This window comes from Dromiciops gliroides, chromosome 3, assembly GCF_019393635.1.
Source record: "Dromiciops gliroides isolate mDroGli1 chromosome 3, mDroGli1.pri, whole genome shotgun sequence".
In the NCBI taxonomy this organism is placed as follows: domain Eukaryota; kingdom Metazoa; phylum Chordata; class Mammalia; order Microbiotheria; family Microbiotheriidae; genus Dromiciops; species Dromiciops gliroides.
In genome coordinates, this window is record NC_057863.1 from 437094737 (window position 1) to 437122574 (window position 27838).

General features: G+C 34.3%; 1 protein-coding gene across 1 annotated transcript in view; it reads right to left on the minus strand.

The window, feature by feature from the left end:
* Positions 1-1501: 1501 nt before the first annotated feature.
* Positions 1502-27838, minus strand: part of MTX2 (metaxin 2) — a 92927-nt gene continuing 66590 nt past the window's right edge. Inside the window, exons 4-10 of the mRNA XM_043997223.1 lie at positions 22393-22465; positions 18660-18736; positions 17414-17506; positions 16245-16283; positions 15703-15828; positions 14296-14372; positions 1502-3884 (exon numbers count right to left, since the gene is read on the minus strand). Of these exons, the coding sequence (XP_043853158.1) occupies positions 3701-3884; positions 14296-14372; positions 15703-15828; positions 16245-16283; positions 17414-17506; positions 18660-18736; positions 22393-22465 (669 nt within the window). The 3' untranslated portion in view covers positions 1502-3700. The remainder of the gene's footprint in view (positions 3885-14295; positions 14373-15702; positions 15829-16244; positions 16284-17413; positions 17507-18659; positions 18737-22392; positions 22466-27838) is intronic.

Here is a 27838-nt window from a genome sequence, read left to right on the forward strand (position 1 = left end):
ACGCACAAAATCCTCAGGAATCACATAAAAGGCATTTTATTCTTAATCATTTATTTTTACCTCAAAAATGACAGTTAATGCTCAAATAAAAAGCAGGTAATTAGCAATATCAAACGCTCATTACAGATGTTTTAAAAGCTCACGTTGCTATTTTGATTTTCAATATTGATATTTTCACTTTTGGTATTCATGATAAAGATCTGGGCAATAAATAATAATACGCTATCAAAAAAGACGTTTGCTCTTGTTCCTATTAATGTGACTTTTAAGGCTACCAATCCTCGTCAAGAAAGCCATGGAAGTTTCCAAACATCATTCTTCCAAAAAAAACAAACATACACACACACTTGGGTAATAATTAGATAACAAATATTATTCATATTTTATTTAGAGATCTGGGCATAGGAAAATTCTGCTAACTCAAGTCACACAGCTCTTTGGAAGATTTTCTCCTAACAGAATAGACTTTTTGATTTTGATTGGCACTAGTTAGTTAATCACAGAAAAAAAAAAAAAAAGAACAAAAGTAAAAACTACATTCAGAAGGAAAATAAACAGTTACACAAGATACTTCAGACTAAAAGACATAATGATTTTCATCCAATTACATTACAGCTTTAGTCAACACCTTAGAAAGTATTACAAGAAAGCATTATATGGACAGGGCTCCAGACTAAATGACTAAGAGTATACAGGGTCAAATGTCAAGTTAACATAAAGTCTATGTGAAGAATGATCCAAACATTCAGGAATTTAAACAGTATGGGCATGAGATTTATATAATTCCAAAATATTATTAAACATTTCCTTTTATTTGAGAATCCATATAATTTACAAACACATATATGAAAAGTCAGACACCAAAACACAAAACTGAATATGAACTCATCTGCTAATTTAAAATATTATGCTTAAAAACAATTTAAAATTCTATTCAAAAGCATTCTACTAGTATTGAATAAACTTGAAGAATTCCTATAAACAGCCACTTATTAACTGTTTTCCAACACATAGTAGGTGCTTACCATCCTAAGAAATAGTCCATTAACCATCAGTAAATCAACATTATCAGGAACAAAAAGTTATAAATGAATTTGATACAAAGCATTCCCATTGCCAAGTTTCCTCATCTGCAAAATGAAGAAGCTAAGTGGATGACTTCTAAGGTATTGCTCAACTCAAAAACTATGGTCTTAAAAAAAAATCTGCTCCCCAAAAGTTTAAAGCAATCAAAAGACCACCAGGTAAGTCTTTTAAAGGAAAAAAACTTCATAGAAATAATCTGTATTAAATCAAACAGGAGGGAGGCAGGGGGGAAGGAAGGAAGGAAGGAAGGAAGGAAGGAAGGAAGGAAGGAAGGAAGGAAGGAAGGAAGGAAGGAAGGAAGGAAGGAAGGAAGGAAGGGAGGGAGGGAGGGAGGGAGGGAGGGAGGGAGGGAGGGAGGGAGGGAGGGAGGGAGGAAGGAAGGAAGGAAGGAAGGAAGGAAGGAAGGAAGGAAGGAAGGAAGGAAGGAAGGAAGGAAGGAAGGAAGGAAGGAAGGAAGGAAGGAAGGAAGGAAGGAAGGAAGGAAGGAAGGAAGGAAGGAAAGAATTTTTAAGCATCTATTATGTACCAGACACTGGGTACTAATCTCTTTACAAATATGGTTTCATTCTAATAAGAAATCCAAAATACATTAACACTGCATGTATAATATCTGTTGACTATAATAATTCTTTTCCTTATTGTTCTACTCAGTATCCTAATGAACCACTCTGTAAAATTACACATTAAAATTCACAAAATAGGGCAGTATGCTACTTTTAGAGTGTTCAGAGTAACCTCAAACATTTGGCAGAGGAAAAAAAAAAACCAAATACACATCTAGCTTTTTTTGTCAGCAAGCAGAATGGGAACAAGCAGCGCTGACTTTTCAGTGATAATTTTTAGCTACTGTGACTTGGCTTTAAATGCTCCAATTTAAAAGGTAAAGGCAGGAAACTGAATCACCATAATGGGATGTCAAGGTTTCCATTTTCTAATGCATTTTGCCTTGATGCTGATTCACCTTGACAGAGGACAGCAACAAGACCTAAAGTGATCCATAGATAGTAAGTCTTAAATAAGAGCAGAAATCTCAGCTTAGAATAAACAGCTACTGTCTCCTAAAGCCCTTTATCTTAAGAGAAAGAAGAGAGCAAATTGTAATGGTAACGATAAAAATGAATCTTGTGCTATATAGGTGACTTTTCATCCAAAAACATCAAGAAAAAGCATAGAATCCATGTACTGAATGATCCAGGAACAATATCAAAAGTATAAAAGTATGTATAAGAAGAAATGATTATCAAATCAATAACATGGTGAAATTCAAAAAGTCCTTTAAGAATAAGGATGATATAAAAAAGAATTAAGATAAAACAGGTCTTTAAAAAAAGTCAGCCTAAACCTAAGTAACTGAGGATTAAAAACTTTTAAAAGTAAAGACTCAAAAAGAAAACAAAGACTAAACAAAATGGCATTAGAATCTAAATAAAGATTTCAAAGCATGTGATTTGGGGGAGGGGGAGATTAGGGAGAAGTAAGAATAAAGCAAAGCAGGTGCAGCTAGGTGGCACAGTGGATAAAGCACCAGCCCTGGATTCAGGAGAACCTGAGTTCAAATCTGACCTCAGACACTTGACACTTGCTAGCTGTGTGACCCTGGGTAAGTCACTTAACACCCACTGCCCCACCAAAAAAAAAAAAAAAATTGAGAGAGAATAAAACAAAGTGGAGCCACAGTACATACCGAGAGTGCATAGTAAAAATAAAACTTTCTGAAAATATTTATACGATAACATTTGCCATCAATAGAGAGAATGTTTTCCACTGGGGGAAAGAAAACTGTTGCCACCTAATGCATTATAGTATTTTGTTTATTTAGGAAAAGAAAAAACTAAAACAGAAAGCAAAAACTTAAAACAGAAAAATATAAAAGACTACTTTCCTGATTATTCCCTAGGTTGCACATACTTAATGGTCTCTTACAGTCACATTACTCCTTTTGTGATTAGTAATTTTAAGGGGAAAAATCATTAAGAAAAATTCTTAAAAAAATATGAGGTCCCTTCTAGCTCTAAAGCTATGGTTCTTTGATCTAAGCGTCACAAGGCAGAGCTATCCCTTTATGAAATGTACTTTAACTGCTTTTGGAAGTATATCTTTTCATCCAATTGATTTCAGACAAGAATTACTTCTTAAAATGTCAAATTAGTATATTATCTAATCATCTTGTAAATAGGCAAATTTTCTAAAGTGTATATTTATTCAATTCTAAAATGACCATTTTTTCCCATGGCTAATTTTACCATCTAACTAGCAAGATCACCTTCGTTGTCTTGGCTTTTTGTCTTTGCCCTGGGAAGAACTAAAAACACTTCTTCAATTCACATGCATAAAGCTGACAGAACAACTGGGGTGGGGAGAAACTTGTATCACTGTTAAAGCTTTATTTTTATGTGCATACATGTTTCAAGGAAATAAACATACATAATACAACAGAGTAATTCAGAATTGTTTAGTGTGTACATTAGCTACAAAATACATATAAAGGAACTATTATACAACAGGAGGCTTCTAAAAGTTGTGTTCATTTTTTAAATTCTTATACTATTACAATCATGAAGTTTAACCTAATTTAAGTTAGACATTTCCCTGAAGTAGCTAATTCGACAACTCTCTAGGCCAACCTGAGGGGGATGCGTCCTTTTCCATTTTCTTCAAAGTAGTTCTGTTCAATTCTTCTACAAAAAGCAGTGAGGTTGCTGTAATTTTTCACCTTTTCAGAGAGCTCATCATTGGTCAACTGAGTGGTAAGGATTGTGAAGAGATGGCCAAAAACCAGGGCATCAAGTTCAGTTGGCCTAAAAAAAAGAAGGGAAGTGCTGACAAAATATGACTTAACATTAGTCTTACCATATTCCCCTTGGCTATTTTATTTTATTTTATTTTATTTTTACATATAAGGTATTTTATTTTTTCCGTTACATGTAAAGATAGTTCTCAACTTTTGTTTATACAAGCTTTACAATTTCAGATTTTTCTCCCTCCCTCCCCTCCCTCCCCCCTCCCCTAGACAGCAGGTAATCTGATATAGGTTATATCTATATATCTATATACATATACATATATATATACACACACACACACATATATATATATCCATAATAACATTAATCCTATTTCTGCATTAATCCTGTTATAAGAGAAAAAATCAGGGCAGTAATGCAAAACCTCAAAATAGAAAAAAAAAAACAGCACCCAAAACAAAAGAAATAGTATGGTTCAATCAGCATCTATACTCCACAGTTCTTTTTTTTTTTTTCTTGGATTTGGAGATCCTCTTCTATCATGAGTTCCCTGGACCTCTTCTCTACCACTGCATTGGTGAGAAGAATATAGTCCATCACAGTAGGTCAACACTCAATGTTGATGATACTGTGTACAATGTTCTTCTGGTTCTGCTCATCTCACTCATCATCAGCTCACATAGGACCCTCCAGGTTTTTCTGAACTCCTGCTCATCATTTCTTACAGCACAATAGTATTCCATTGTATTCATATACCACAACTTGTCCAGCCATTCCCCAATTGATGGGCACCCCCTCAACTTCCAATTACTTGCTACCACATAAAGAACAGCTATAAATATTTTTGTACATGTGGGTCCCTTTCCCCTTTCCATGATTTCTTTGGGAAAAAGACCTAAAAGTGGAATTGCTGGGTCAAAGGGTATGCACAGCTTTATTGCCCTTTGGGCATAATTCCAAATTGCTCTCCAGAATGGTTGGATCAGCTCACAGCTCTCCACCAACAATGAATTAGTGTTCCAATTTTCCCACAGCTTCTCCAACATTTATTATCTTCTTTTTTTGTCATTTTAGCCAATTTGATAGGTGTCAGGTGGTACCTCAGAGTTGTTTTAATTTGCATCTCTCTAATCATTAGAGATTTAGAGCATTTTTTCATATGGAAATAGATAGCTTTGGTTTCTTCATCAGAAAACTGCCCCTTGGCTATTTTAAACTACAATGTAAAAAAGTATGAATATTTGTTTTTCATGATATTAATACTTTATAATAGCAGATTTATTTAGCTTTGAAAACTTTCTTACACAAAATCATCTACAAACTTAAAAATGATCACAGAGATGGGGAAGCAGGTCTTAAATTAAGCCACAAGAAAACCGGAGAGCATTTTACTTTATTTTGCTTTGTAGCATGTTTTAAAAAGATTAATCAGTTCTTTCATTTGTTTTGTGTATACTATCCTGAAGTTAGAAAATAAATTTAGGCTGAATGTTCATCAACTAAATACAGATGGATGGATGGATGGATGGATAGAGATATATACATACATATAGAGTTGTGTTATATTGTATTATATTAATAAAATCTAGGTGTAATACGTAACCCTAAAAAATTTTTAAAGCCCTGTATTATTCTGGCTGTATCACTTTTAAGAACTTTATTCCAACTTTCTTTCCTCAACACTTTTAGCATCATTTCTTTTAGAGATCTCTTCCTCACCCTTAAAATGCACATTTTCCTCAAGTCTTTTCATCATTTAATCAACTCAATAACCCAATATCAAAACCTTTCCCACTATTAGTTCAAACACCAACCCATCCTAGACATGTTGCCTCATATTCTTGCTTGGTAACAAATTTTGCCCTCAAGACTTCATAAAGTACTTGGTTTTATAACTCTCTAATGCATTTATGTAATGTAGTATTGTATATCACAGCTATCAGCTGGTGTCTTATTCTCCTCTCCTCGACTATAGAATTCTTGGAGACTGTTAACTAAATTTACTTTGTATGCCATATCCTTTGCATAAAATAGTTGCTTTAGAAATGTTTGTTCTACGATTCCTTTATATAAAGCTCCTAATTCTGAGTAGCAAAGAAATGTGTCATCCCTTGTGTACAAGGATGATACATCACTGAACCACCAGTAGGGTATAGGCCCCTCTATCTTCATACATTTTCCCAACATTCTATCTGTGCCAACTTCATTCGGCAACAAGAATCAAATATGCAGGCTTGCTTGAAAGGAAAGCTGAGATCATGAGTTCACAACTGGCCTCTTTCATTAAGTTAGCCCTCATGCCAGAGCACAGGGAGCCAGGAAGACAATGGTCAAAGTCCCACCTTTGACACATCCTGACTGTAACCCAGAGCAAGTCATTTAATCTCAAGTGTTCTAGGCAATATTCTGAGATACAAGTTGCAGAGAAGACACATTGGTAAAGGGAGTTTCCTCACCTGGGAATTCCCTAAAACAATGAAATCAAAGGTCCAATTCCTATCCTATCCTAACTAAGGCAACAATTTTTTCTGTGGGCAACAAAGAGAGATTATAAGGTGCAGATGCAACAGAGGATAACCCTTGAAAAGAACCAAGACAACACAGAAAACAAAAGCATAGGAGAAAAGACTGGGAAAATAGAGGGAAGTATCTCAAACACTGACTTTCCTATCTCCCCAAATATTACTTTAGCATTTTGCTTTATAGATTCAAACCCAAGGGAATATGAACCCAACTTCCTTCACTTCAGATAGAAAGCACCCCAGGTACTGGGTACCATACAAAATCAATGAAGATTATGACCAAAAAAATGAAGTATTTTCAAATTAGAGAGATCTGGAAATATATCTGAAATGTCCAAAATATAATTTGCTCCAAGGATTTATCTATGTAACCCCAAAGATGCTGAATTATGTATGAACATGACATATAAAAATTGATCTGATGCTATATATTTTTGGCAACTTTGTGGAAAGTTACTTTAAAACATTTAAGTAGGAAGAACACAGTTTATTAAAACAAACTGAGGCCAATTTTATTTGCATCTCTTGGCTTTACATACAATAGTATACCATATTGTAATCATATTTTACCCCAGAACATTAAGGAATTTCTGCAAATGTTTAATTTCAGAAAGTGCTTCATACACACAATGTATTCCAATTTTCATCTTTTGTAAAATGTACATTTCCATTCAAATTCTGTCTTTCATCATTTAATCAATTCATCACCCTGCTATTGTCCTTTCTCATTATCTTCTATCTTCTCTACACCACAAAGTTAAAGGAAAAACACAAGAAAGCTCTTCTGCTTGCCAAAGAACATTTGTTGACTAAAACTTGGATGCATATAGCAATCACTTTCTAAGAATTTTAAAATCTTTCAACTACCTCATTTATACTTGGATAATTTACCAAAAAGATTCTGAAATGACATCCAAATATGTTTGTTCCAAGCTACCTTTCCATACTTATCTTTAGGTACTCATTTTCACATACCCTACATTCCAGCCAAACAAGACTAAGAGAATAGCATTTATATAGCACTTACTAAGGGTCAGATACTGTGCTAAGTACTTCACAAATATTATCTCATTGGATCCTCCCAACAACCCTTCGAGGTAAGTACTGTTATTAATTTCATTTTATAATTGAGGAAACTGAGGTTAAAGGACCAGTCATGCAATAAGTGTCAAGCTGGATTTGAACTCAAGTTTTCCTGATTCCGGGCCTACTGCTGTCTACTGTGCCACATGGTCCTTGCTTTTATGACTTTGTCCACCTTTTCCATGGATGGAATGCCCTTCATCTTCCCCATTTCCACCTGCTGAAGTCTAATATCATTCGAAGCCTGATTCAAATGCCATCTCTTCCAGGAAGTTTTTCCAGATCACCGAAACAGACATGATCTCTTCAAACCTTGAACTCTCATAGTACTTACATTTTTTATTTGCATTATAGCTACTGATGTGTATCTTCTCTCTCCCTTATCATCATCAGTTCTAACTGGCTGCTTTAAATATCAAAATTTAAACTACAATGTAAAAATATAAGCCTCCTTTTAAAATTTCTCAAACACAGTTCTCAACATTCTTCTCCCTTTCTTTTGGCCAAAAGGTCTCTTTCCTGAACTTCCCTGATTCTTTTTTTTTCCTTTTCCTGACAGTATGAGCCTTGTACTATCTACTCATTTCCCAAACATGTTATCACTATGCCCCAGTCAAATTCCCAGTATCTAGATCACATATAAACCCTGAATACTTTCTGGTATGCTTTTACAATTCAGCTTATGTTCTTTAGAATTGCTACATCTTCTATTACTCCAATACTTCACAACAGTCTCTTTGACTTATCTAGGTTCTTTCCATTCTTGGTACTGCTTTGGACATGTTTGGTACACTGCTTCTTTCCTTTCTCCTCAACCAAGTGTATAGACCACTCCTTAGCTTAGCAGCTAGTCTTCACAAGTTGCTATGGCCAGAAATTGTCATTACTTGGTGACCAAAAAAATTGCTGATATTTATTCTTTCCCTTTTCCTTCCTTTTCCACTGTTCTGCAAGACTCCTCTCTTTCCCAGCTACAACAATAGCAGGAGTTTCTTTAGTCATTTCTTTCCTTTTCTAAATTGGGGAAAACCATTGATGGAACTGTTTCAAAAGTCTTTCCTACCCTGTGCAAGTCACTTAACCCTCATTGCCCTGCCAAAAAAAGAAAAGAAAAGAAAAAAAAAAGTCTTTCCTACAAATGCTATAAAACTGTTGGTTTCCTTAAGAAGGAAAAAAGGAGGGGGGCAGGTGGGTGGCACAGTGGATAAAGCACTGGCCCTGGATTCAGTAGGACCCAAGTTCAAATCTGGCCTCAGACACTTGACACTTACTAGCTGTATGACCCTGGGCAAGTCACTTAACTCTCATTGCCCCGGGGAGGGGGGGAGGGAGGAAAAAAAAGGTTAAACGGTTCTAGTTTTAACTGTTATTCCATAGGATGTTTTTCCCTATGGAATCAGGGAAAATTAATGTGAATTTAACTTTGATCTATGAAGAAGTCATGGAGAACAAAGGTGAAGAGAAACATATTTCTTGTTAGAACTATCTTTACCATTTAAAAAAAATTTTTATTTACATTTCCAAATTCTTTCCCACCTTCCACTCCCTCCCCTACCCATTTAGAAGGCAAGAAATGAGACTCATTATACGTATGAAGTCATATAAAAACATTATCCATGTTGAAAAAAAAAAAAAAGAAAAAGATACTTCAACCTACACTCAGTATTCATCAATTCTCTCTCTGGAGGAGGATAGCATTTTTCATCATGAGTCATTTTGGAATTGCACTGTGGATCATTATATTGATCAGATTAGCTAAGTTTTTTATAGTTGATTATCACCATAATATTGCTGTTACTGTGTACACTGATCTCCTCATTCTGCTCTCTTCACTTTACATCAGTTCATTTTAAGTCTTCCTATGTGTTTCTAAAACCATCCCTTCATCATTTCTTTCAGCATGATAATATTCCTTCACATCATATACCACTCAGCCATTCTCCAACTAATGAGTATCCTCTCAGTTTCCAATTCTTTGCCACCACAAAAAGCTGCTTTGATCTCTTTGGGATACAGACCTCGTGGTGGTATTGCTGAGTCAAAGGGTATGTACAGTTTTATAGCCCTTTGGGCATAATTCTAAATCGTTCTCCAGACTAGCTGGACCATTTCAGAATGCCATGAAAAGTGCATTAGCATCCCGATTTTCATACATTCCCCTCCAACAGTTGTCATTTTCTTTCTCTGTCCTATTAGCTGATCTGATAGGTGTAAGATGGTAGCTCAGGGTTGTTTTAATTTGCATCTCTCTAATGATTAGTGATTTGGAGCATTTTTTTTCACATGACTATTGATAGCTTTGATTTCTTCATCTAAAAACTGCTTGTTCATATCTTTTGACCATTTAACAATTAGGGAATGATTTATTTTTATAAATTTGAGAAATGAGGCCTTTATCAGAGAAACTTGCTATAACATTTTCCCCCAGCTTCCTGTTTTCCTTCTAATTTTTGCTGCATTCTTTTTTTTTTTTTTAGTGAGGCAATTGGGGTTAAGTGACTTGCCCAGGGTCACAAAGCTAGTAAGTGTTAAGTGTCTGAGGCCAGATTTGAACTCAGGTACTCCTGACTTCAGGGCCAGTGCTCTATCCACTGCGCCACCTAGCTGCCCCTTGCATTCATTTTTAATGCTTATTATCTTAACTGCTACTTTATGAAGAAATATTATAAAGATAATTTTATAAGGAATAAGAAGAGAGACTATATGAATGATAGTTTGAGAGGAGATGATAAGATACTTTTCCAATTTGGGTTATAAATAAACTAAAAAAAGAAAAAAAGATGGAAATAGCTTTTTTTCTTTATGAAATGATTGTAACCTTTATCTTGTGAATAGACTTCATTATCTTGAATGAACTAAATGGTACAGGCCTATGGTGTCAGTAGTGGTCACTTGCTGTTATGATGGGGGCCTGAGGTAACTGGCTATGATCTTACAACTAAAATATTGCAAATAATTACTTATGTCTTTATTTTTCCCTTAATTTCACTGTTAACAAACTGTACAGTGAATAACTTTAGTATTTGTTTAATCATAAGAGAAAAGGAACCTAATATATAGATCTGAGTAAATGTATTGGAAAATGGGGAAGCTAGGTGGCACAGTGGATAGAGCATCAGCCCTGGATTCAGGGGGACCTGAGTTCAAATCCAACTTCAGACACTTAACATTTACTAGCTGTGTGACCCTGAGCAAGTCACTTAACCCCAATTGTCTCACCCCCCCCAAAAAAAATTAGAAAAAATATTGAGGAATAAGTTTTCTCTAGTTTATTAAGTAAATAATATTTGACTGATTGGGATGGGAGATCTAAGCTTAATTGACTGAGAGATATGTTGAAATTTTTAGCACTAATGAGGAAATATTCATACCAACTCCTGGATTATCCTAACATTTGAAGTGATAAGATTAAATAAGGGAATGAGAGATAGCTAAGATACAAGGGTCAGTCCAAATAACCTTGCTTCATTGGCTTTTACTCACAATAGCTAACATGAGGGATAAACTTATTTTTATTTTACAGAGGAAAAAAAGTAATGCATAAAAATGGTCATCTATCATATGGTCCACAGTGAATCACAGAAGTAGGATTATAATTCAGAATTCACTGACAACTCAAACTTCATCTGGTAATCTAGCCAACTAAACTAACCATGTTTTCCACAAAAGGAACTAATGCTTTAAAAGAAATTCTAGTTTAAGCGAGTAAAAAGATAAAACCACTTATTTTTAATGAAGTTTACCTATACAGTATGATTATTAGGCATCTTAAACATACTATGTACAAGTCCCACTTTCTTTACCAGATTTTAGCCACAATTTATGGTAGATAGAAAGAGGATATGCTTGTCTAAACTTGGTCTAAAGCACAATTATTCTGATGCTCCTGAAAGTAATTCATTTTTATGTCAATCAAAAGTCCTTTAACTCTTTAAAAGTAGGTCTTGCTTTTTTATACCTGTTCTGAATTCTGAATCCAAAGCTGTCATTAAGAATTTAATTATAATTGTATACTATTATGATGAAATAGATATTTTGATATTTTCCTTAAATCACCAGCCAAGTGATCTCTAATCATCAACCTATTTGCCTTTGAGATCTAAGGATCAAACTTCTTGGGATGGTTCTCTATACCTCCCACCAGGATGCTGTGCATAACAAAAACAACCCTTAAAAAGAATGATGCACTTCAAACAGTAAAATACACCCCTTCTGGGTCTTTCAACTCTTAAGAATTCCTAAATTAGTAAGAAAAGGAACTACAGAGTAGCAACATTTGGATACATTTCCTTTGTGTGGAGGACTAAGCTAAGAATTGCATAGGAAAAATCAAAGAACAGTGATTTCTTCCCTAGAACCACATGCATAACTGTAGGTTTTACCTATCAGGCTTTCTTAATTTGAACTCTGTGAACCTTTCTGCTTCAAAGATCAATAGGCCCTAAATTGCATTTTAATATTTCTAACACATAACTTGTTTTGCTTGTGCTTCAGGTTATATATTTTAAATATTTAAAAGCTGTCCATGTAGCCATTTAGACTAATAGTCTCCCAAATAAATGTTTGAAATACACATGAAAATGCAACTTTCAAAAATGTCATTAATGATCAAAGAGTAAAGCTATGAAAAATAAGAGAAAGAAAATCAAGTGAATTAGAATTTTAAAATAAACCCCTGGGTTTATGAATACTAACTCAATTTAGACAAACTTGATCATAAAAATATGTGGCAGATTTCTCCATTATATAATGACATATTTTAAAACTGTAATTCATATGGGGAAAGGAGAAAATTATATTTTTATCTATATTAGAAAGTGATTCTTTGCCAAAAAAAGTATAGATGTAAAAATCCTTTTATAGTAAAACATGAAATTCGTAACTTCTATATTTTTAAGTTTAGCATCCTTTATCTTCATTTCTTTGCTGTATAAACACTTTCATTAACTTAAAAAAACTTTGATGACAACATCACATTTCCAATTTACATAAATACATGGAGACATGTTTGTGTGCGTGTGTGTGTGTGTGCGTGTGCGTGTGCGTGTGCGTGTGCGTGTGCGTGTGTGTGTGTGTGTGTGTGTGTGTGTGTGTGTGTGTGTAATTCATCACCTAAAAAGTCAATGTGAAATTCTGTCTCTTTTTAGTCCTGAGGTACCACGCTATACAGAAAAGCATCATTGTGCTTTACCAGATGGTGGGAGAAAAGCAAATAGCAATTTCTTCTTAGAAGTACATTTTTTCACAAAACTCGATTCATTTCAGTGTTATATATTTTATTCAGCTAACTGATCAAGCTACATTTATATCATTTCTTTTTTTTTCTTTTCTTTTTTGCGGGGCAATGAGGGCTAAGTGACTTGCCCAGGGTAACACAGCTAGTAAGTATCAAGTGTCTGAGGCTGGATATGAACTCAGGTCCTCCTGAATCCAGGGCCGGTGCTCTATCCACTGTGCCACCTAGCTGACCCCCAAGCTACATTTATATCAAGGATAAATTATAACATGTTATGTCAGAACATTTTTTTTTTGTTTGGTTTTTTTTTAAGGGGCAATTGGGGTTAAGTGACTTGCCCAGGGTCACACAGCTAGTAAGTGTTAAGTGTCTGAGGCTGGATTTGAACTCAAGTACTCCTGAATCCAGGGCCAGTGCTCTATCCACTGCGCCATCTAGCTGCCCCCTATGTCAGAACATTTTAATTTTACTTATAATCAACAATTTTTTAAAAAATTCTATAACATACTTCTCATAGATACTATATCTCGTTATTTGTTACTTAACAACATAGAAATGCTGTTAAATAAAAGACACTAACAGAATCTCACTGTTGGAGAAGACCTCAGAAACCCACGAGTTCAACCTGATTGACCAAGAATTCCCTCTACAATGTAGTCAACAAGAAGTCATTTTGGCCTTGACTTGAAGACCTCTCCAGAGGGGAGAATAAAGGGGTCTGCTCCATTTCTAGATAACACTAATTGTTGGGAAGTTTCTTTTTATATCAAATTAAAACCTATACAACCTCCACCCAGTGCTCCTAGTGGTGTTCTCTAATGCTAAGCAGAGGAAGAGGAATTTCTTTTCCATGACAAACCTATTTTCAAATATGTGAAGGTAGTTATGATATGGGAAGCAGGGGTAAGGCTGAAGGGTGGGGTGGAGAAGTGATATTAAGAGAAAGAGTTAAAGTTTTGGAGTCAGGGGACCTGGGTTCAGACCCTAGATCTAGTTCTTCCTACCTGAATGACCTTAGAATAGTCATTTAAATCTTTCTGGGCCTCAGGGGGGTGGCTAGACTAAAAAATATCTAAAGTGTCTAAAAGGTGTAAGGGACCTCAACTCAGAGGCCAGCTAGTGCAACTCCCTTATTTTTCACATGAGGAAACTGGGGCCCAGGAAGGGTGACTTGCCCCAACATTACACAAGCAAAAAGCATCATAGATGGGATTTGATCTTATATCCCCCTCCTTCCCCAAGTATTTTCTTCTCTATGCTAAATCACTAGTTCCTTCAACAAGTCTTCATTTGATATGATTTGAAGGCCTTTCATCATCCCAAATGCCCCACGCTATGCTCTCTCCAAAGCATTTGTCTTTGCCACTACTGTTATTCCTTCCAGAAAAACTCACCTGAATACTTTAAGCTCTGTACAAATAAAAGTGCCAGTGCATTATAATAAGCTTTAAATTAATATATTTCCTATGTCCACCTACAATTGTTCTCATTTGCAGCTTATTTTAAAAGAAATTAAAGAATTTTATTTTATATATTCCATACATATAGGTGGCAATATAAATTTCTACTAATCATGCCAACTTCACTTTAAGCATGGTCACATGAAATTTTAAAAAATACTTACTGTTTATTGAAGAAATATGGTTGTGTTCCTAGTCTTTGAGAAAGAGCTTGACAGCACTGGTCTACATCTTCTAAGACCTATAATATTTTTTTTAAAAAACAGGAAAAAGAAAAAAATACTTTCATTACCAAAGCAATGAAATTTATCTTTCAAACTTCATTCATATCATATTCTATAGTGAAATTCTGAATGAGAAGCAACAGAAATGTAAATATAAATATAAAATATATATTTATGGAAAGCATGCATGCAAAACATATATATGTGTGTGTGTGTGTGTGTGTGTGTGTCTGTCTGTCTGTCTGTCTACATATCAAATTTAAGCCAAACTATATTCCAAATCCTCCTATGCAAAGAGGTGATTTGGGTTCCTCAAAAGCTCTATAAGCTTCAGCTGGTCCAACCAAGCTGCAAAGACTTTTAAGTATGGGTCAAGCAACAGAGCAAGATTACCCTGGTTAAGTCAGAAGAGGCTTATCTCCAAAAGGTCTGCCATCAGGATGTCAATCTTTCAGACAAATCAACTAAATGAACCCAACTACTAATGTGTAGAGAGGTTATAATTGATGTCAGTGCAGAGGGAGGCATTTACACTAATGAAATCACAGCTCTGTTAAGGCCCCCGAAGCCCAGTCCATCCGTATCTCTAACACAGAAGTAGCAGTTTAATAATATGGAGAGCCCTAGGAGAAAATCTGAGAGATGGCTACCTTTAAATGCCACACACACTGAAATCCAAAATTTCAGAAATATTATCTTCAGGTAAATGCTATTTTTTCCAAATACCTTCATAACAGATTAAACAATAGTAGTATTTATTCATAGACCAGCATACTTATATTATTCTGTGTACAGTCTTGAGCCTTTTCCCATCTCATATAACACTTTTAGTTCACCATCAGTTTAACATGTCTGAATTGTTTTTCCATTAGCATTTTGATAAATTTTCTTTGCTTCATCCTCATTCCTTGTCACAAACAGCTACTTCTGATACTGCTGGACAGGGTTAAAGGTAACTATGGGTAAAGACAAAACTGATTTACCAACACAAAGACTGAAAACATCATATTGTCTTGGAGTATTTCAAAATACTACTTACTTTTCTATATATTAAATCAAAGGGAAGGGGAAAGATACGTTCAAAGTTGTATGACTAAGTCAAACTACATATAGGATGTCCCAAAAGTCTAAGCACAGTTTTAAGCTATTAAAGCTTAACATATAGATGTCCCAAGATAGCTTAAAACTACACTGACTGTATTAAGGAATAAAGACATGATGGGAAATGATTTCCTGGTTTTACAATGCTTTGGTGTTTTAAATACAATAAAGAATCATGGTATCATTGAGGATTCTTAAAAATACATGAAAACTAGAAATTTCCACTTTGGTATTTATTGGACTGACCTGATCCAGAGTCTTGTTACCCCATCCAATGGCTTTCATCTTGCGTTTGACTTCCCATTGTTTTTGATAAGCCAAGATGTGGTTCAGAGGCCAAGGATAAGGAAATCCATATCGAGAATGAGTGATCTAAGTCAGAAATAATTTTTAAAGGGAAATAATATTTTACTTCTAGAAACAAAAGCTATTTTCTAAAAGGAAATGCTGGGAATACTGTGCATTTTGAGAGCTGATCCTATTTGTATACACTGAACATTTTGGCAGGAATGGGAAAACAACAAATACTACCATCTTAAAAAAATTAAAGTTTTAAACCATTCCCTTTAAAAATATATAAACTTTTATGTACTTTACAACCAGTTATATCAAACAATGACACATAGCTTCCTTAAAATGTATATGCAAGCAAAATTAAAGTAAGTGAAAAACTGTATCACTAATGGTATAAACCACAATGTTTCATTTATGAGCAGGGACTTGCAATTGTGAGCAAAAGTGTTTTCTCATTAAATTTTAATTAAGATAAATGTTGCAGAACCACTCACCTCCCCTACTGTAGCTTCATCACACCACTGAAGATACAACTAGGAACAAAAGAACATTCACTACAACTTTAGAACACCAAGGAAAAACGAAATGAACAAAATTATTTCTTACAATTGTAATTTTTATAAGCCAACTTTTTATAAGCTACATCTGTGGGGCTTTTCTTCTGGCTTACATTTCTAAACAACCAATGGTGATACTTTATAAAAACTATTTCTTATTCATAAAGCACATCTCTAAGGAGTTTAAACTGCTTTATATTTGTCATTTAAGAAAGCCTCAAAGAATCTCTGTACAAGATAAAAGAGAAAGAGGTTCAGACATGAAAGGGGCCTCAGAGGTTATCTACTTCAACCTCCTCATCTTACTGATGAGAAGAAGTTAAATAACATGGAAGGTGACACAGGTAAGGATTTGAACCCAAATCCTTTAACTATATCCAGTGAGTCTTCCACAGTACTCTACTATCCTACACAAAATTTTTTTTCATAGAAATTGTATTTTTAATAGCAAACTGAATAACATTATTTCTTTAAAAATAGAGAAATTCAAACAAAGATAAGAAATAAGGTATTTGTGGAGCTGGAGAGGATCCAAGTGTCTTGCCTATATACTGTACTGGTCTGCCCTAGTATAACATAGACCTCCAGACAACAACTGACTTAAGTAGTGGATAGAACACTGGTCCAAAGGTCAGGAAAACCTGAATTTGAACACTCACTGTGTGACCTTGGAACCTCTGTTTGTCTCAGTTTCTTCATCTGTAAAATGATGATAACAAGAGCACCTGTCTGCCATGGTTGGTGTCGGGATAAAGTGAGATAATATTTATAAAGGACTGCATAAATGCCATTGTTGTTATTATTATTACATCACACTTGGGATGTTGTAACACATGTAAAAATACATTCATCAACTTTTCAAGTACAGTTTCACATAGAGGAATGACTTAAAGACTTTTTATGAGCCAAACACTCTGCAAATTTTATGTAACTACATAAATGTGAGGCATTATTACTATTTCTATTAGTAGTAATAATGGTAAACTAAAAGGCATTTTAAATGACCTAATTTTTCAAAACCTGCCTGACCTGTTTTCATCACTTAATTTAAAATAAAACAAACTAGATATTACTTTTTTACAGGAAAATAAAATTGTTTATTATACCTCTGCTGTCAACAGCATATTATTGACTAATTCCATGTAGGCTTTCATTTCTGCTTTTTGGACTTCATCCAACCCGTCACTAAGAGAATGGCCCTAAAGGGAATTAAAAAAAAAATGTTAAAGCATTATACTGTATCAAACGATACTAAAACTTCCAGTTATTTTCCTATTAGCTTGTCTTAACATCATGTCTTAACATAGTTACAATTACATTAATCTCCCAAAATACTTTCTAAAGTACATAAAATCTTTAATATGACACAATGCATAAAACCTCATATTCACTGATACACAACTATGCAAATTAGTTTCAGATACTCTTCCATCACAGGAATGTATGTACCTTTTAGTTGGATATTGCAAAGTCACTTAAATACTATATTAGCTTACATTTGCCAAAATGTCAAATCTATCTACAATGCAATTTTTCATTATTCATTTACTTCCACCCCTCCCCCCCAACAAAACAAAATCATAATGGTTACTGAATCCTTAGATTAACACTTGGGAAACTTGTTAATAATACTCTTCATTATAAGCTAGAATTCACTATAAGTAGGTCTCCCTCAGCTTACCATCCAAAGGATTTAGCAACTGAAATAAAGAAAGCAAACTTTGTTAAAGGATGATTTCACCTATTAGGCAGCTCAGTGTACTTACAAATGGAAGTCAAAGCACTAAATATAAATACATACTGCTTAATGCACAAATGATGCTTTTACAAGGACAAGAATGCAAGAAGCAAAGGCTTTTATTAGCTATAATTTTAAGGCTTAAGCATACAATGCATCTTTTCTAAAAGTACCATACCTGTTGCCAAGAAATAAAAGTATGATACAAAGATGTGTTAGAGCTGTATTCTTATGGAACTGGGAGCCAACCAACAGCAAACATGCATACAGCTTACAGTCAAAATTGAGTAAATTTAAGGTGAAATAACCAGAATAGATAGATTAACCCTCCTAGTTAGCAAATTTTGACATTTTGTAATATTTCAATACTTTTTTATGACTGAAGCTTTCATAAACTATGGTAAGTTAGAAAAATATTTACCAAACTACCATTTGCCAATAATTTATGGTATGGGAAAAAAATTAATACTTTAGAAAAATTTTCCCACTAGTTTATATTGACATTTCATAAAACTAGGTTAAAATCAATGTAAATGTTAAGACATGCTAAAGAATGATGAATGACTTATTTAACAGTAACTGTGATCAAATGCATTTAATATCTTTTTTATTACCTTGGCTTTTACGAATTGGACTATAGGACCAAGTTCTGATACTACTTGATTTCCCACATGAATAAAAGGTACTTTACCTGTTGAAGAAAAAAAAATACTTTTGGGGTAAATTAAAATTTATATGAAAAAAGTACATTAATATACAGATTTGTTTAAATGGCAAATTCTGAATTCTATAAAAATTGATACTGATTTATCAATTTTTGATAAAGGCTGCAATTTTGAAAGAAAAAGAACAAACTGCATCTACCTCTGAAGGTTGACATCCACATATAGTAAAGAGTTTTCTCTCCCAGTGCTTTTGTGAGGATCAAATGAGACAATACATGTAGAGTGCTTTGCAAGTCTTAAAACACTATATAAATGCTACTTGTTGTTATTGTCATCTTCTCTTCCTCTTCCTAGGCAATTTGGCAAATTATTATAATCTAAGAAATTGAGACTACTTCAAATCACTGGGGAAAGCATGTATTCAGAAGTACGAGGCAATCTCAAAAAAAAAAAAAAAAGGAAAAAGAAAAAGATAATATACTATATTGGCAATAAATCCCACCAGAATACAGTCATGTTCTGATAGTATTATTTATGATATGATTTAAGACATTTTAAAAACCTTCCATTTAAAAATTCTTACTGATTTTAAATCACTGAAACATGTACCAAGGATATTTAGTATCATTTATTTTTAATACTCTATTATTATGTCTCGTAGTCACTTTTGTCAAAGTCTATTAATCTGTGAACTGAATAATAGAATATGTTCTGCCAATGTGGGGGTGGCGGGTGAGGGGAAGAGAAAGAGTTGCTATGGATTTTTAAAAACTGACCAGCACATCAAACATTTACTACTTTCTTTCAATGCATATCAACCCAAAATAAGAGTATTAGAATTTATATGAGCAAAATATTTACCAAAAATGAAAAAAAAAAGGCTGCCTCAAAGGCCAATGGATGAAACCTGCTGTCAGACCTAGTTCAAACAGAGTTCACATTAACAGCAGGCTCCTTCATGCTCCCTTTCAATAGATTTGCTCTTCTCTGGCTCACAGTCAGCCTAAGGGTAATGGATGAGGTGAACTGCACCAACAAAAGCCTCATCTGCATCCATAGCATAAAATGCATTACAAAAGAAATGCAGGCCTTTTTGAACTACAACTCAATAGATTTATTTGGAACATACTTCCACTGTGGCCAGTGAAAGGAAGTGGTTTAGTATTCCTGCTCCTGGTTTTATAAATCTTATTAGGAAAAAAAAAATCTCATTTCTACTTAATACCAAGTTGCCTCTTCTTTCTTAAACTTATCATGTCTTACTTGAAAACGACTATACCAATTTAAGCTATTAATACTCCACATCTTTCTCTGACTCATGAATGAAAATAATTTATGAATGAAAGGGTTCTATGAACAGGCTAAACTGAAAGTAATTTCCCAGTGTGCTTAATTTTAAAATAAAATTTAATTTTTTATCCCTGACTCAAAAACAATTTGGATCAATAATTATGACTAAGGATATGCTGGAGAGATGAAGTACAACATTACTTTTACACCACCAGCTTTGTTTAGAATTGGAAACAAAGCTATCGCCTGATTATTTTGCAGGTATCTGACATCTGCACACTGAGGCTGTCGTTGTCTGGCACCAATCATGTGGCACTGTCTGAATTATTTTCTTCACAAAAGAAAACTCTGGGTTTCATGCTTTTCACAGGATGTAAAATAAGAGCTGGTCTCGCCTTGGTTTCTATTTAACGTTCCCTCCATTTCTGCACAAAGTTAACAAGATGAAGACACCAAGGAGGTTTGAAGAATCTTCTCTCTTAAAAATCTTTAAAAGGACAGATGTTCTGATTGCACATATATAATCTATATCAAATTGCTTACCACTTTAGGGAGGGGTAAGGGAAGAAAGGACAAAAACTTAGAACTCAAAAAATTTTTTTAATGAATTGTCTTTTTTAAAAAAAAGGGACAGATAGTTCAAGATAAAGTATAGCCTTCTTTAGGAACAGGGGGATGGACTAGATGGCTTCTCAAGACTTTTTTTCTCCTTAAGATTTTAATTTTACCTACGAGTACAATAGTCTTTTATGAGATCCTATGTTATCATCTTTAAAACGTTAGCTGTCCTGGAAAGGTCAACTGGAATTTGTGCTCAAAGGACCATTTACAGATAAAGTCACAGACACAATGCTCTTTGCCTCACCCCTACTGCAATACCTTTCATCATGGAAAAAAATAATAAAAATGCATGAGAAATTATTACCTTGAATGTTGGATCTTAAGTCAGGAAATCTGGATTCAAATCCTGCCTCATGATCATACTCGCTATGTGACCATGAGAAGGTGGTCACTTATTCTCTCAAAGGCTCTGTTTCCTCATTTGCAAAATGGAAATAATAATATTGCCTGATCAACTTTGTAAGACTGTGAGGAAATTGTTTTGTAAACCTTAAACCACCAGAAGTATGCAAAAGCATTTATTACTGTTGTTTTTATGCAATAATGTGCTCGATAAAATGTTTTCTTAAAGATATCTGGGAGATTTTATCACAAAAATTATTGTTGATGCTTTGTGTAGTTCAGGAAATAAAAACATGGAAGTTCCACTTTAAAATGGGGGAATCTTACAAGTAGACATAAGTCTACAAATGTAGCTGGTATTCAAGTAGAATGTTGAAGTGGGAAGAAGGCAAAAGAATAGTTCTCATTCTCATTTTATTTATTTTATTGCTACACTTGGGATAGAAATCACATTTAACGCTATACTTCATTCAGTTATCTCTATAATGACAAGATACTGTTTCCCCCAAAAAGCACTGCAGCATATTTGCATCAGTTGGTTATTACCAACTGATGCATTCATGAGAGATATTTCTACCTAGGTATAATTATTGCCATATCAAAACCAACATTATAATAATCGTGTCAAATGCATTTGGAATTCATTAATTTTGGAGAGCACATAGCACTATACTAGACCATATTTTTTTATTAAATGAACTAAAATTGTTTAGCACATGCTGTGTAATGGCATTATGAACGATAAATATTACTTTTATATTTGTCATTTTACATCTCAGAAATGACAATAGACATGAAAATATCAGAAAAGCAGCAATGTTAATATAATAGCATCCTTTAGACTTTATCTAAAAAAGTACTCTCAGCATTCAAAGAAATAAGAAAGATGGGACTAGAAGCCATGAGTTTTCAATTGGTGATTTGTGTAGATCTATGGCAAGTCATTTTAGTTATCCTACTTATTGATGTTCTTCCATCTGTAAAATAGTAGAACTGAATAGATTAAGTCTTGAATAGATTAAGATTTACAAAATGTTCTGAAGATGAAAAGAACTCTGTGTAAGGGCTAAATGTAAGATGACAAGGAAGATTTAAAGAATTTAGGGATAGAAATTCTAGGTTACCAAAAAAAAAAAAGGAAAAAAGAAATACTAGGTTATACATTCCCATAACAACTCATTTTTGATATCACTTTCCATAACATTCTAAAAATGGTCTTCACTTAAATGAGCAGGCATTACCATCCTAAGTAAGATTCTTGAATTTAAACAAGGTTGATTTTATAATTCCAAATACTAGCAAGCTGCAGTATAGTCCAAAAAATACTAGGGCATTAAAAGGATGTTCTGTTTTTATGTCTGGATGTAACAAGAATATTATTAACACGTTAGTGGTTTATTTAGTACAGCTAAAAGAGCATATCACTTACCAGATGGGGACATGTATTCAGCATTTGCTCTACAAACCACTTTGATGGGGAGCTCGCACATTTGCAAAAAGGCCTGGAAACCAGGAGATGCAGAGTAAAGCAATGAGAATTGTCATTCATTAGGATTTCCCAAAACAAACTGCTAGTAGAACAGTAACAGTTCAAGCCAGTAGTATATTAAATACCATTTTTATCGCAAGAAAATAAAATGTATACATTTTATTAAAAAAAAATCACTATAATTTATGTAAGCACTGGCAAAATGATATGAAAAGATCCAGCAACACAACTTTGCTGTGAAGCACCTGTTTTCCAAACACAAGCAAAATACCAACTTACTATTAATAGTCAATATTGCTAGTCAGATACCAATGGATAAGATAAAGCATTTGCACATCCTTAAGAATGCAAATATAAAACCTTACAAATCTATTCTGACTTTTAAAAATCAATTGATATTTTAATTGTTCCTGTTTAGTTCTCTCTTCTTCCCCTGGAATTGTGATTAGTTTTCATTTTCTCTTGCTCCCCAGTACCCACTCTTAATGATCTTCCCAAAATGCTGCTGATTTCTGCAACTTCAGCTGCTCTAACATAATCCTTTAAAATCTGCTTTCTTTACCAGCTAGTTCACCTTAAAATGTTGAAGGTCAGTAGCATCTTCCTTGCTGAGGCCAAGGGCCTTCTTTCACAGCTTTTCACAGCCCTCGCTTATCTATCAGTCCTCCTTGTCCAGTGCAATCTACTCAGTTCTCTTTTCCTAATGTTTTTGTCTGTCCCCGGTCCATAATACATGACTTCTCTTCAGTTATCAAACACAGAAGTCCCTCTTCTTTTCATCCTTTAAAATACTTTTGTTTTCTGAAGCTCATTCTTTCAAGTTTTCAATTGCTACCTATAATTTCAAATCTAAAATCTCTAGGCTGAAGAAAAATGTTATAATTAACAATCAAATATAAACTAAGGTAAAACAACACATTAATTTATTGCTTCTTTTTATCCCAACCTGTTATTTCATTAGTATAGGACCCTCTCCGTGAGGAATCTCCCTCTATTAAAGCACATAAGTAACTGTTCTGAAACACAGGGTTTTGGAGTTTCCTGAGCAGTTTTCAAAGAAAGAAATCCAAGCTATTAAAATATATATGAAAAAATGCTCCAAGTTACCAATTATTAGAGAAATGCAAATTAAAGCAACTCTGAGGCTTGACTTCACATCCATCAGATGGGGAAGGATAACCCCCCTCCAAAAAAGAAAAACAATTGTTGGGGGATTGAGAGAATAGGCCCACTAATTTCTGTAACTATGTATTGTGTAACTGTGTAACTACACTAGTTTGTGTAATTATGCATTGATTCTGCTAGTCTGAAAAACAACCTGGGGCTAGGCTCAAAAGTCACTAAATGGGAACTGTTCCAAGAAAATCAAAGATAGGAGATAAGGTCCCGTAGGTACAACATTATTTAAAGCAGCTATTTTTATAGAAACAGAGAATTGGAAACTAAGGGGTTGTCCGTATACCAGGAAATGGCTAAACAAATTATAGTATGCAAATGTAATGGAGGGTTCAGAGAAACACTGGAAGACTTGTATGAACTGATGGAGAGTAACGTGAATAGAGTTGGGAGAAAAATTTATGTATTAGAAAGAAAAACAACTTAAAGAAATGTTCATTGATGAAATGAGTGACTAGTTTTAGAGGACGGATGATGAAACACGCTACCCACTTCTCCATAGAGGTTTGGCATGGTGATTTCGGTCTCCTTTTGTCCTCACAACAGCCCTGGGAGGGGGATGTTGTTGTTATCCCCAGCTTACAGATGAGGGAGCTGAGGCAGACCGAGGTTAAATGACTTGCCTAAAGACGAGACTAGAAAGAAATGGTCTGGTAGAAGATGTTGGAGGGAAGCCAAGGGTCATTTTCTCTAATTCCTTGGGAGTGTGCTACTAATGACTTACATATCACAGGTGTGAATTCAAATACATTTTTAAATTATTAAAGTCAGTCAACTTTAATAGTGCCTCTTAACTCTAGATCAAACTAAAACTTTTGATCCTAAGCTTAAGGCCTTCTACCAGTGCTGGCTCTGATGTAACTAATTACCTGTGTATTTGTGGAAGACGGTCTCTGTGAATGCCATGTCGGAAAAATTCATTACCCCCACAGACAACTTGCCGATGAGTCTCTCTGCATAGACAATTACTGGGCTCTACTCAAAGCTTTTCAAATTTTGTATGACCCATAAGAATTTGTGCTCTGTTGGCATAACCTTCAAGAATCCAGGATCACCTCCATACCACAGTGAGGCATAAGAATAGGAGTTTAATGGAAGTATAAATATATCTGATAAAAATTGACATTAAGAATCAATAAGCAATTAACCCAAATTTATAAATGTAAGGTCTAATCCCCAATGGATAAATGGTCAAAGGACATGAACGAACTGTTCTTGAAGATGGAACACAAATAATCAGTAACCATCAAAACATTTTTTTCAAATTCTTTTAAAATAGAGAAAACCAAATTTTGAAAATTTTGATATGCCACAATATATCTATTGGCAAAGAAAATTTAAACTATAAAGTTCAATGTTAGCAAAACTGTGGAGATTGAGGCATGGTTCTACTGCTGGTAGAACTGTGAACTAGTACAAACTTTGGAATGTAATATGGCAACATATAGCAAGAGTCACAAAAATAAAATGTTCATGATTACATAAATTTTCTGATACACTAAAATTCCAATCCTGACTACACCCTAGTAATTTTTGAAAGAAAAAAAATATGTGTGTGTGTATATATATATATATATATGTGTGTGTGTGTGTGTGTGTATACATATACATATACATATATATACACACACATATATATATGTGTGTATATATCATAGAGTTGGAGCTGGAAGGGACCTTCAAGGTTATCCAGTTTAATTCCTTCATTTCACAATTTAGAAAACTGCGTCCCATAGAGGTTAAATGATTTGCCCAAGGTCACAATAATTGAATAAATTCTACTAAATGGATATAATCCTATTATTCTCATGTCATAAGAAATGTTAAATATCAATATCCAAATATCCAAAGATTTGCTGTTTGTCCTTCATTCTCAAAGAGGACCAATGACATAAAGTAGACTGAAGAAAGCAGAATCAGAGTAATATATATAGTGACAATGACAAAAATAAATAACAGAAATAAATATTTATGTAGACAGAAGAGACCAGAATGAAACATGGGATCAAACCATTTTTTAAAAAATTATTTTGTTCAAATTAACTAGACATTTTAAAAACAGCATAAATAATTTAAAATTTTCAATTTTAGTATAAACCTTTTTAATTTTAACAAAATGTTTACAATTAACTAAGGTGATGATTAATTTTGTGATGTATAAAATCTAAATGTGGGTCCTAACCACCCCCCCAGTTTTTTGAGGGAAACTGGCTAAGATTTATTGATAAATTCAGCAAGAGTTTAGGCTTTTAAGGATTTATTAAAGTATATTAGAAGTTAGTGAAGAGAGAGAAGTTGAGAAAGCCACCTTTATTTAGCCAGCCACGCTTCTATAGAGAACACATGGAGCAGATCTGTAGTTAGTACAGTTGTACTCTGTTCTGCCCCTGCCGCCACCATGCCAAAATTCTGGACAAAAAGAGAGCAATCCAACAAGCCAGCTTCAATTTCCTACATCCTGTCTCCCTCCCCAAAAGGGGAGATCCTTCAAGCTGATTGGTTGAAGGTGGTCTCCTGTTGATGGTGTAGTCCACAGCCTCTGAGAACAACACCCTACTCAGGGCCAGCCAGGTGTGGTCTTGATTTAATCATTCTTAAGTAGGTTCTCAGTCAGTTTCTCAGTCTCACCCAATTCAATCAACTCCAAATCAATCTTCAGGTGGGGCCCCTGGGCATCTGCCAAATCCCATTATTTTACCACAATTTTGAAAACATTTTTCAAAGGTCACTATGAGATTTCAGTTGTCCATTAGTTAACAAGTTCTATAGTTGGTAAAACTGTAAAGAGATTATCTTCTTGTTGGGATTATTATGCATAGTAGCAATGAACCAATCAAAAATCAGAAATACAACATTTCACAACAAATAAGATGCTTAAGTCTAGACCACTTAATCCCTAGTTTACTTTCCTTTTTTAAAAAAGCAACTGGTATAAACCCAAAGACTCCAGCTTCTGGGATAGGAACTCAGTATTTGACAAAAACTGCTGGGAAAACTGGAAGATAGTATGGCAGAAATTAGGCACAGACCAACATCTTACACCTTATACTAAAATAAGGTCAAAATGGATACATGATTTAGACATAAGAGGTGATACCATAGGTAAATTAGGAGAGAAAGGAATAGTGTACCTATCAGATCTTTGGAAAGGTGAACAGTTTTTGACCAAACAAGAGATAGAGTATATTATAAAATGCAAAATGGATGATTTTGATTATATTAAATTAAAAAATTTTTGTACAAACAGAAGCAATGCATCCAAAATTGGAAGGGAGGCAGAAAACTGGGAAACAATTTTTGAGGCCAGTGCTTCTGATAAAGGCCTCATCTCTAAAATATATAGGGAATTAAATCAAATTTATAAGAATCCAAGTCATTCCCCAATTGAGAAATGGTCAAAGGATATGAACAGGCAGTTTTCTGATGAAGAAAACAAAGCTATCTATTCCCATATGAAAAAATGCTCTAAATCTCTAATGATTAGAGAGATGCAAATTAAAACAACTCTGAGGTACCACCTGACACCTATCAGATTGGCTAAAATGACAAAAAAGGAAGATAATAAATGTTGGAGAAGCTGTGGGAAAATTGGAACACTAATGCATTGTTGGTGGAGAGCTGTGAGCTGATCCAACCATTCTGGAGAGCAATTTGGAATTATGCCCAAAGGGCAATAAAGCTGTGCATACCCTTTGACCCAGCAATTCCACTTTTAGGTCTTTTGCCCAAAGAAATCATGGAAGGGGGAAAGGGATCCACATGTACAAAAATATTTATAGCTGCTCTTTATGTGGTAGCAAGGAACTGGAAGTTGAGGGGGTGCCCATCAATTGGGGAATGGCTGGACAAGTTGTGGTATATGAATGCAATGGAATACTATTGTGCTGTAAGAAATGATGAGCAGGAAGAGTTCAGAGAAACCTGGAGGGTCTTATGTGAGCTGATGATGAGTGAGATGAGCAGAACCAGAAGAACATTGTACACAGTATCATCAACATTGAGTGTTGACCTACTGTGATGGACTATATTCTTCTCACCAATGCAATGGTACAGAAGAGTTCCAGGGAACTCATGATAGAAGAGGATCTCCAAATCCAAGAAAAAAAAAAAGAAAGAAAGAACTGTGGAGTATAGATGCTGATTGAACCATATTATTTCTTTTGTTTTGGGTGCTGTTGTTTTTTTTTTCTATTTTGAGGTTTTGCATCAC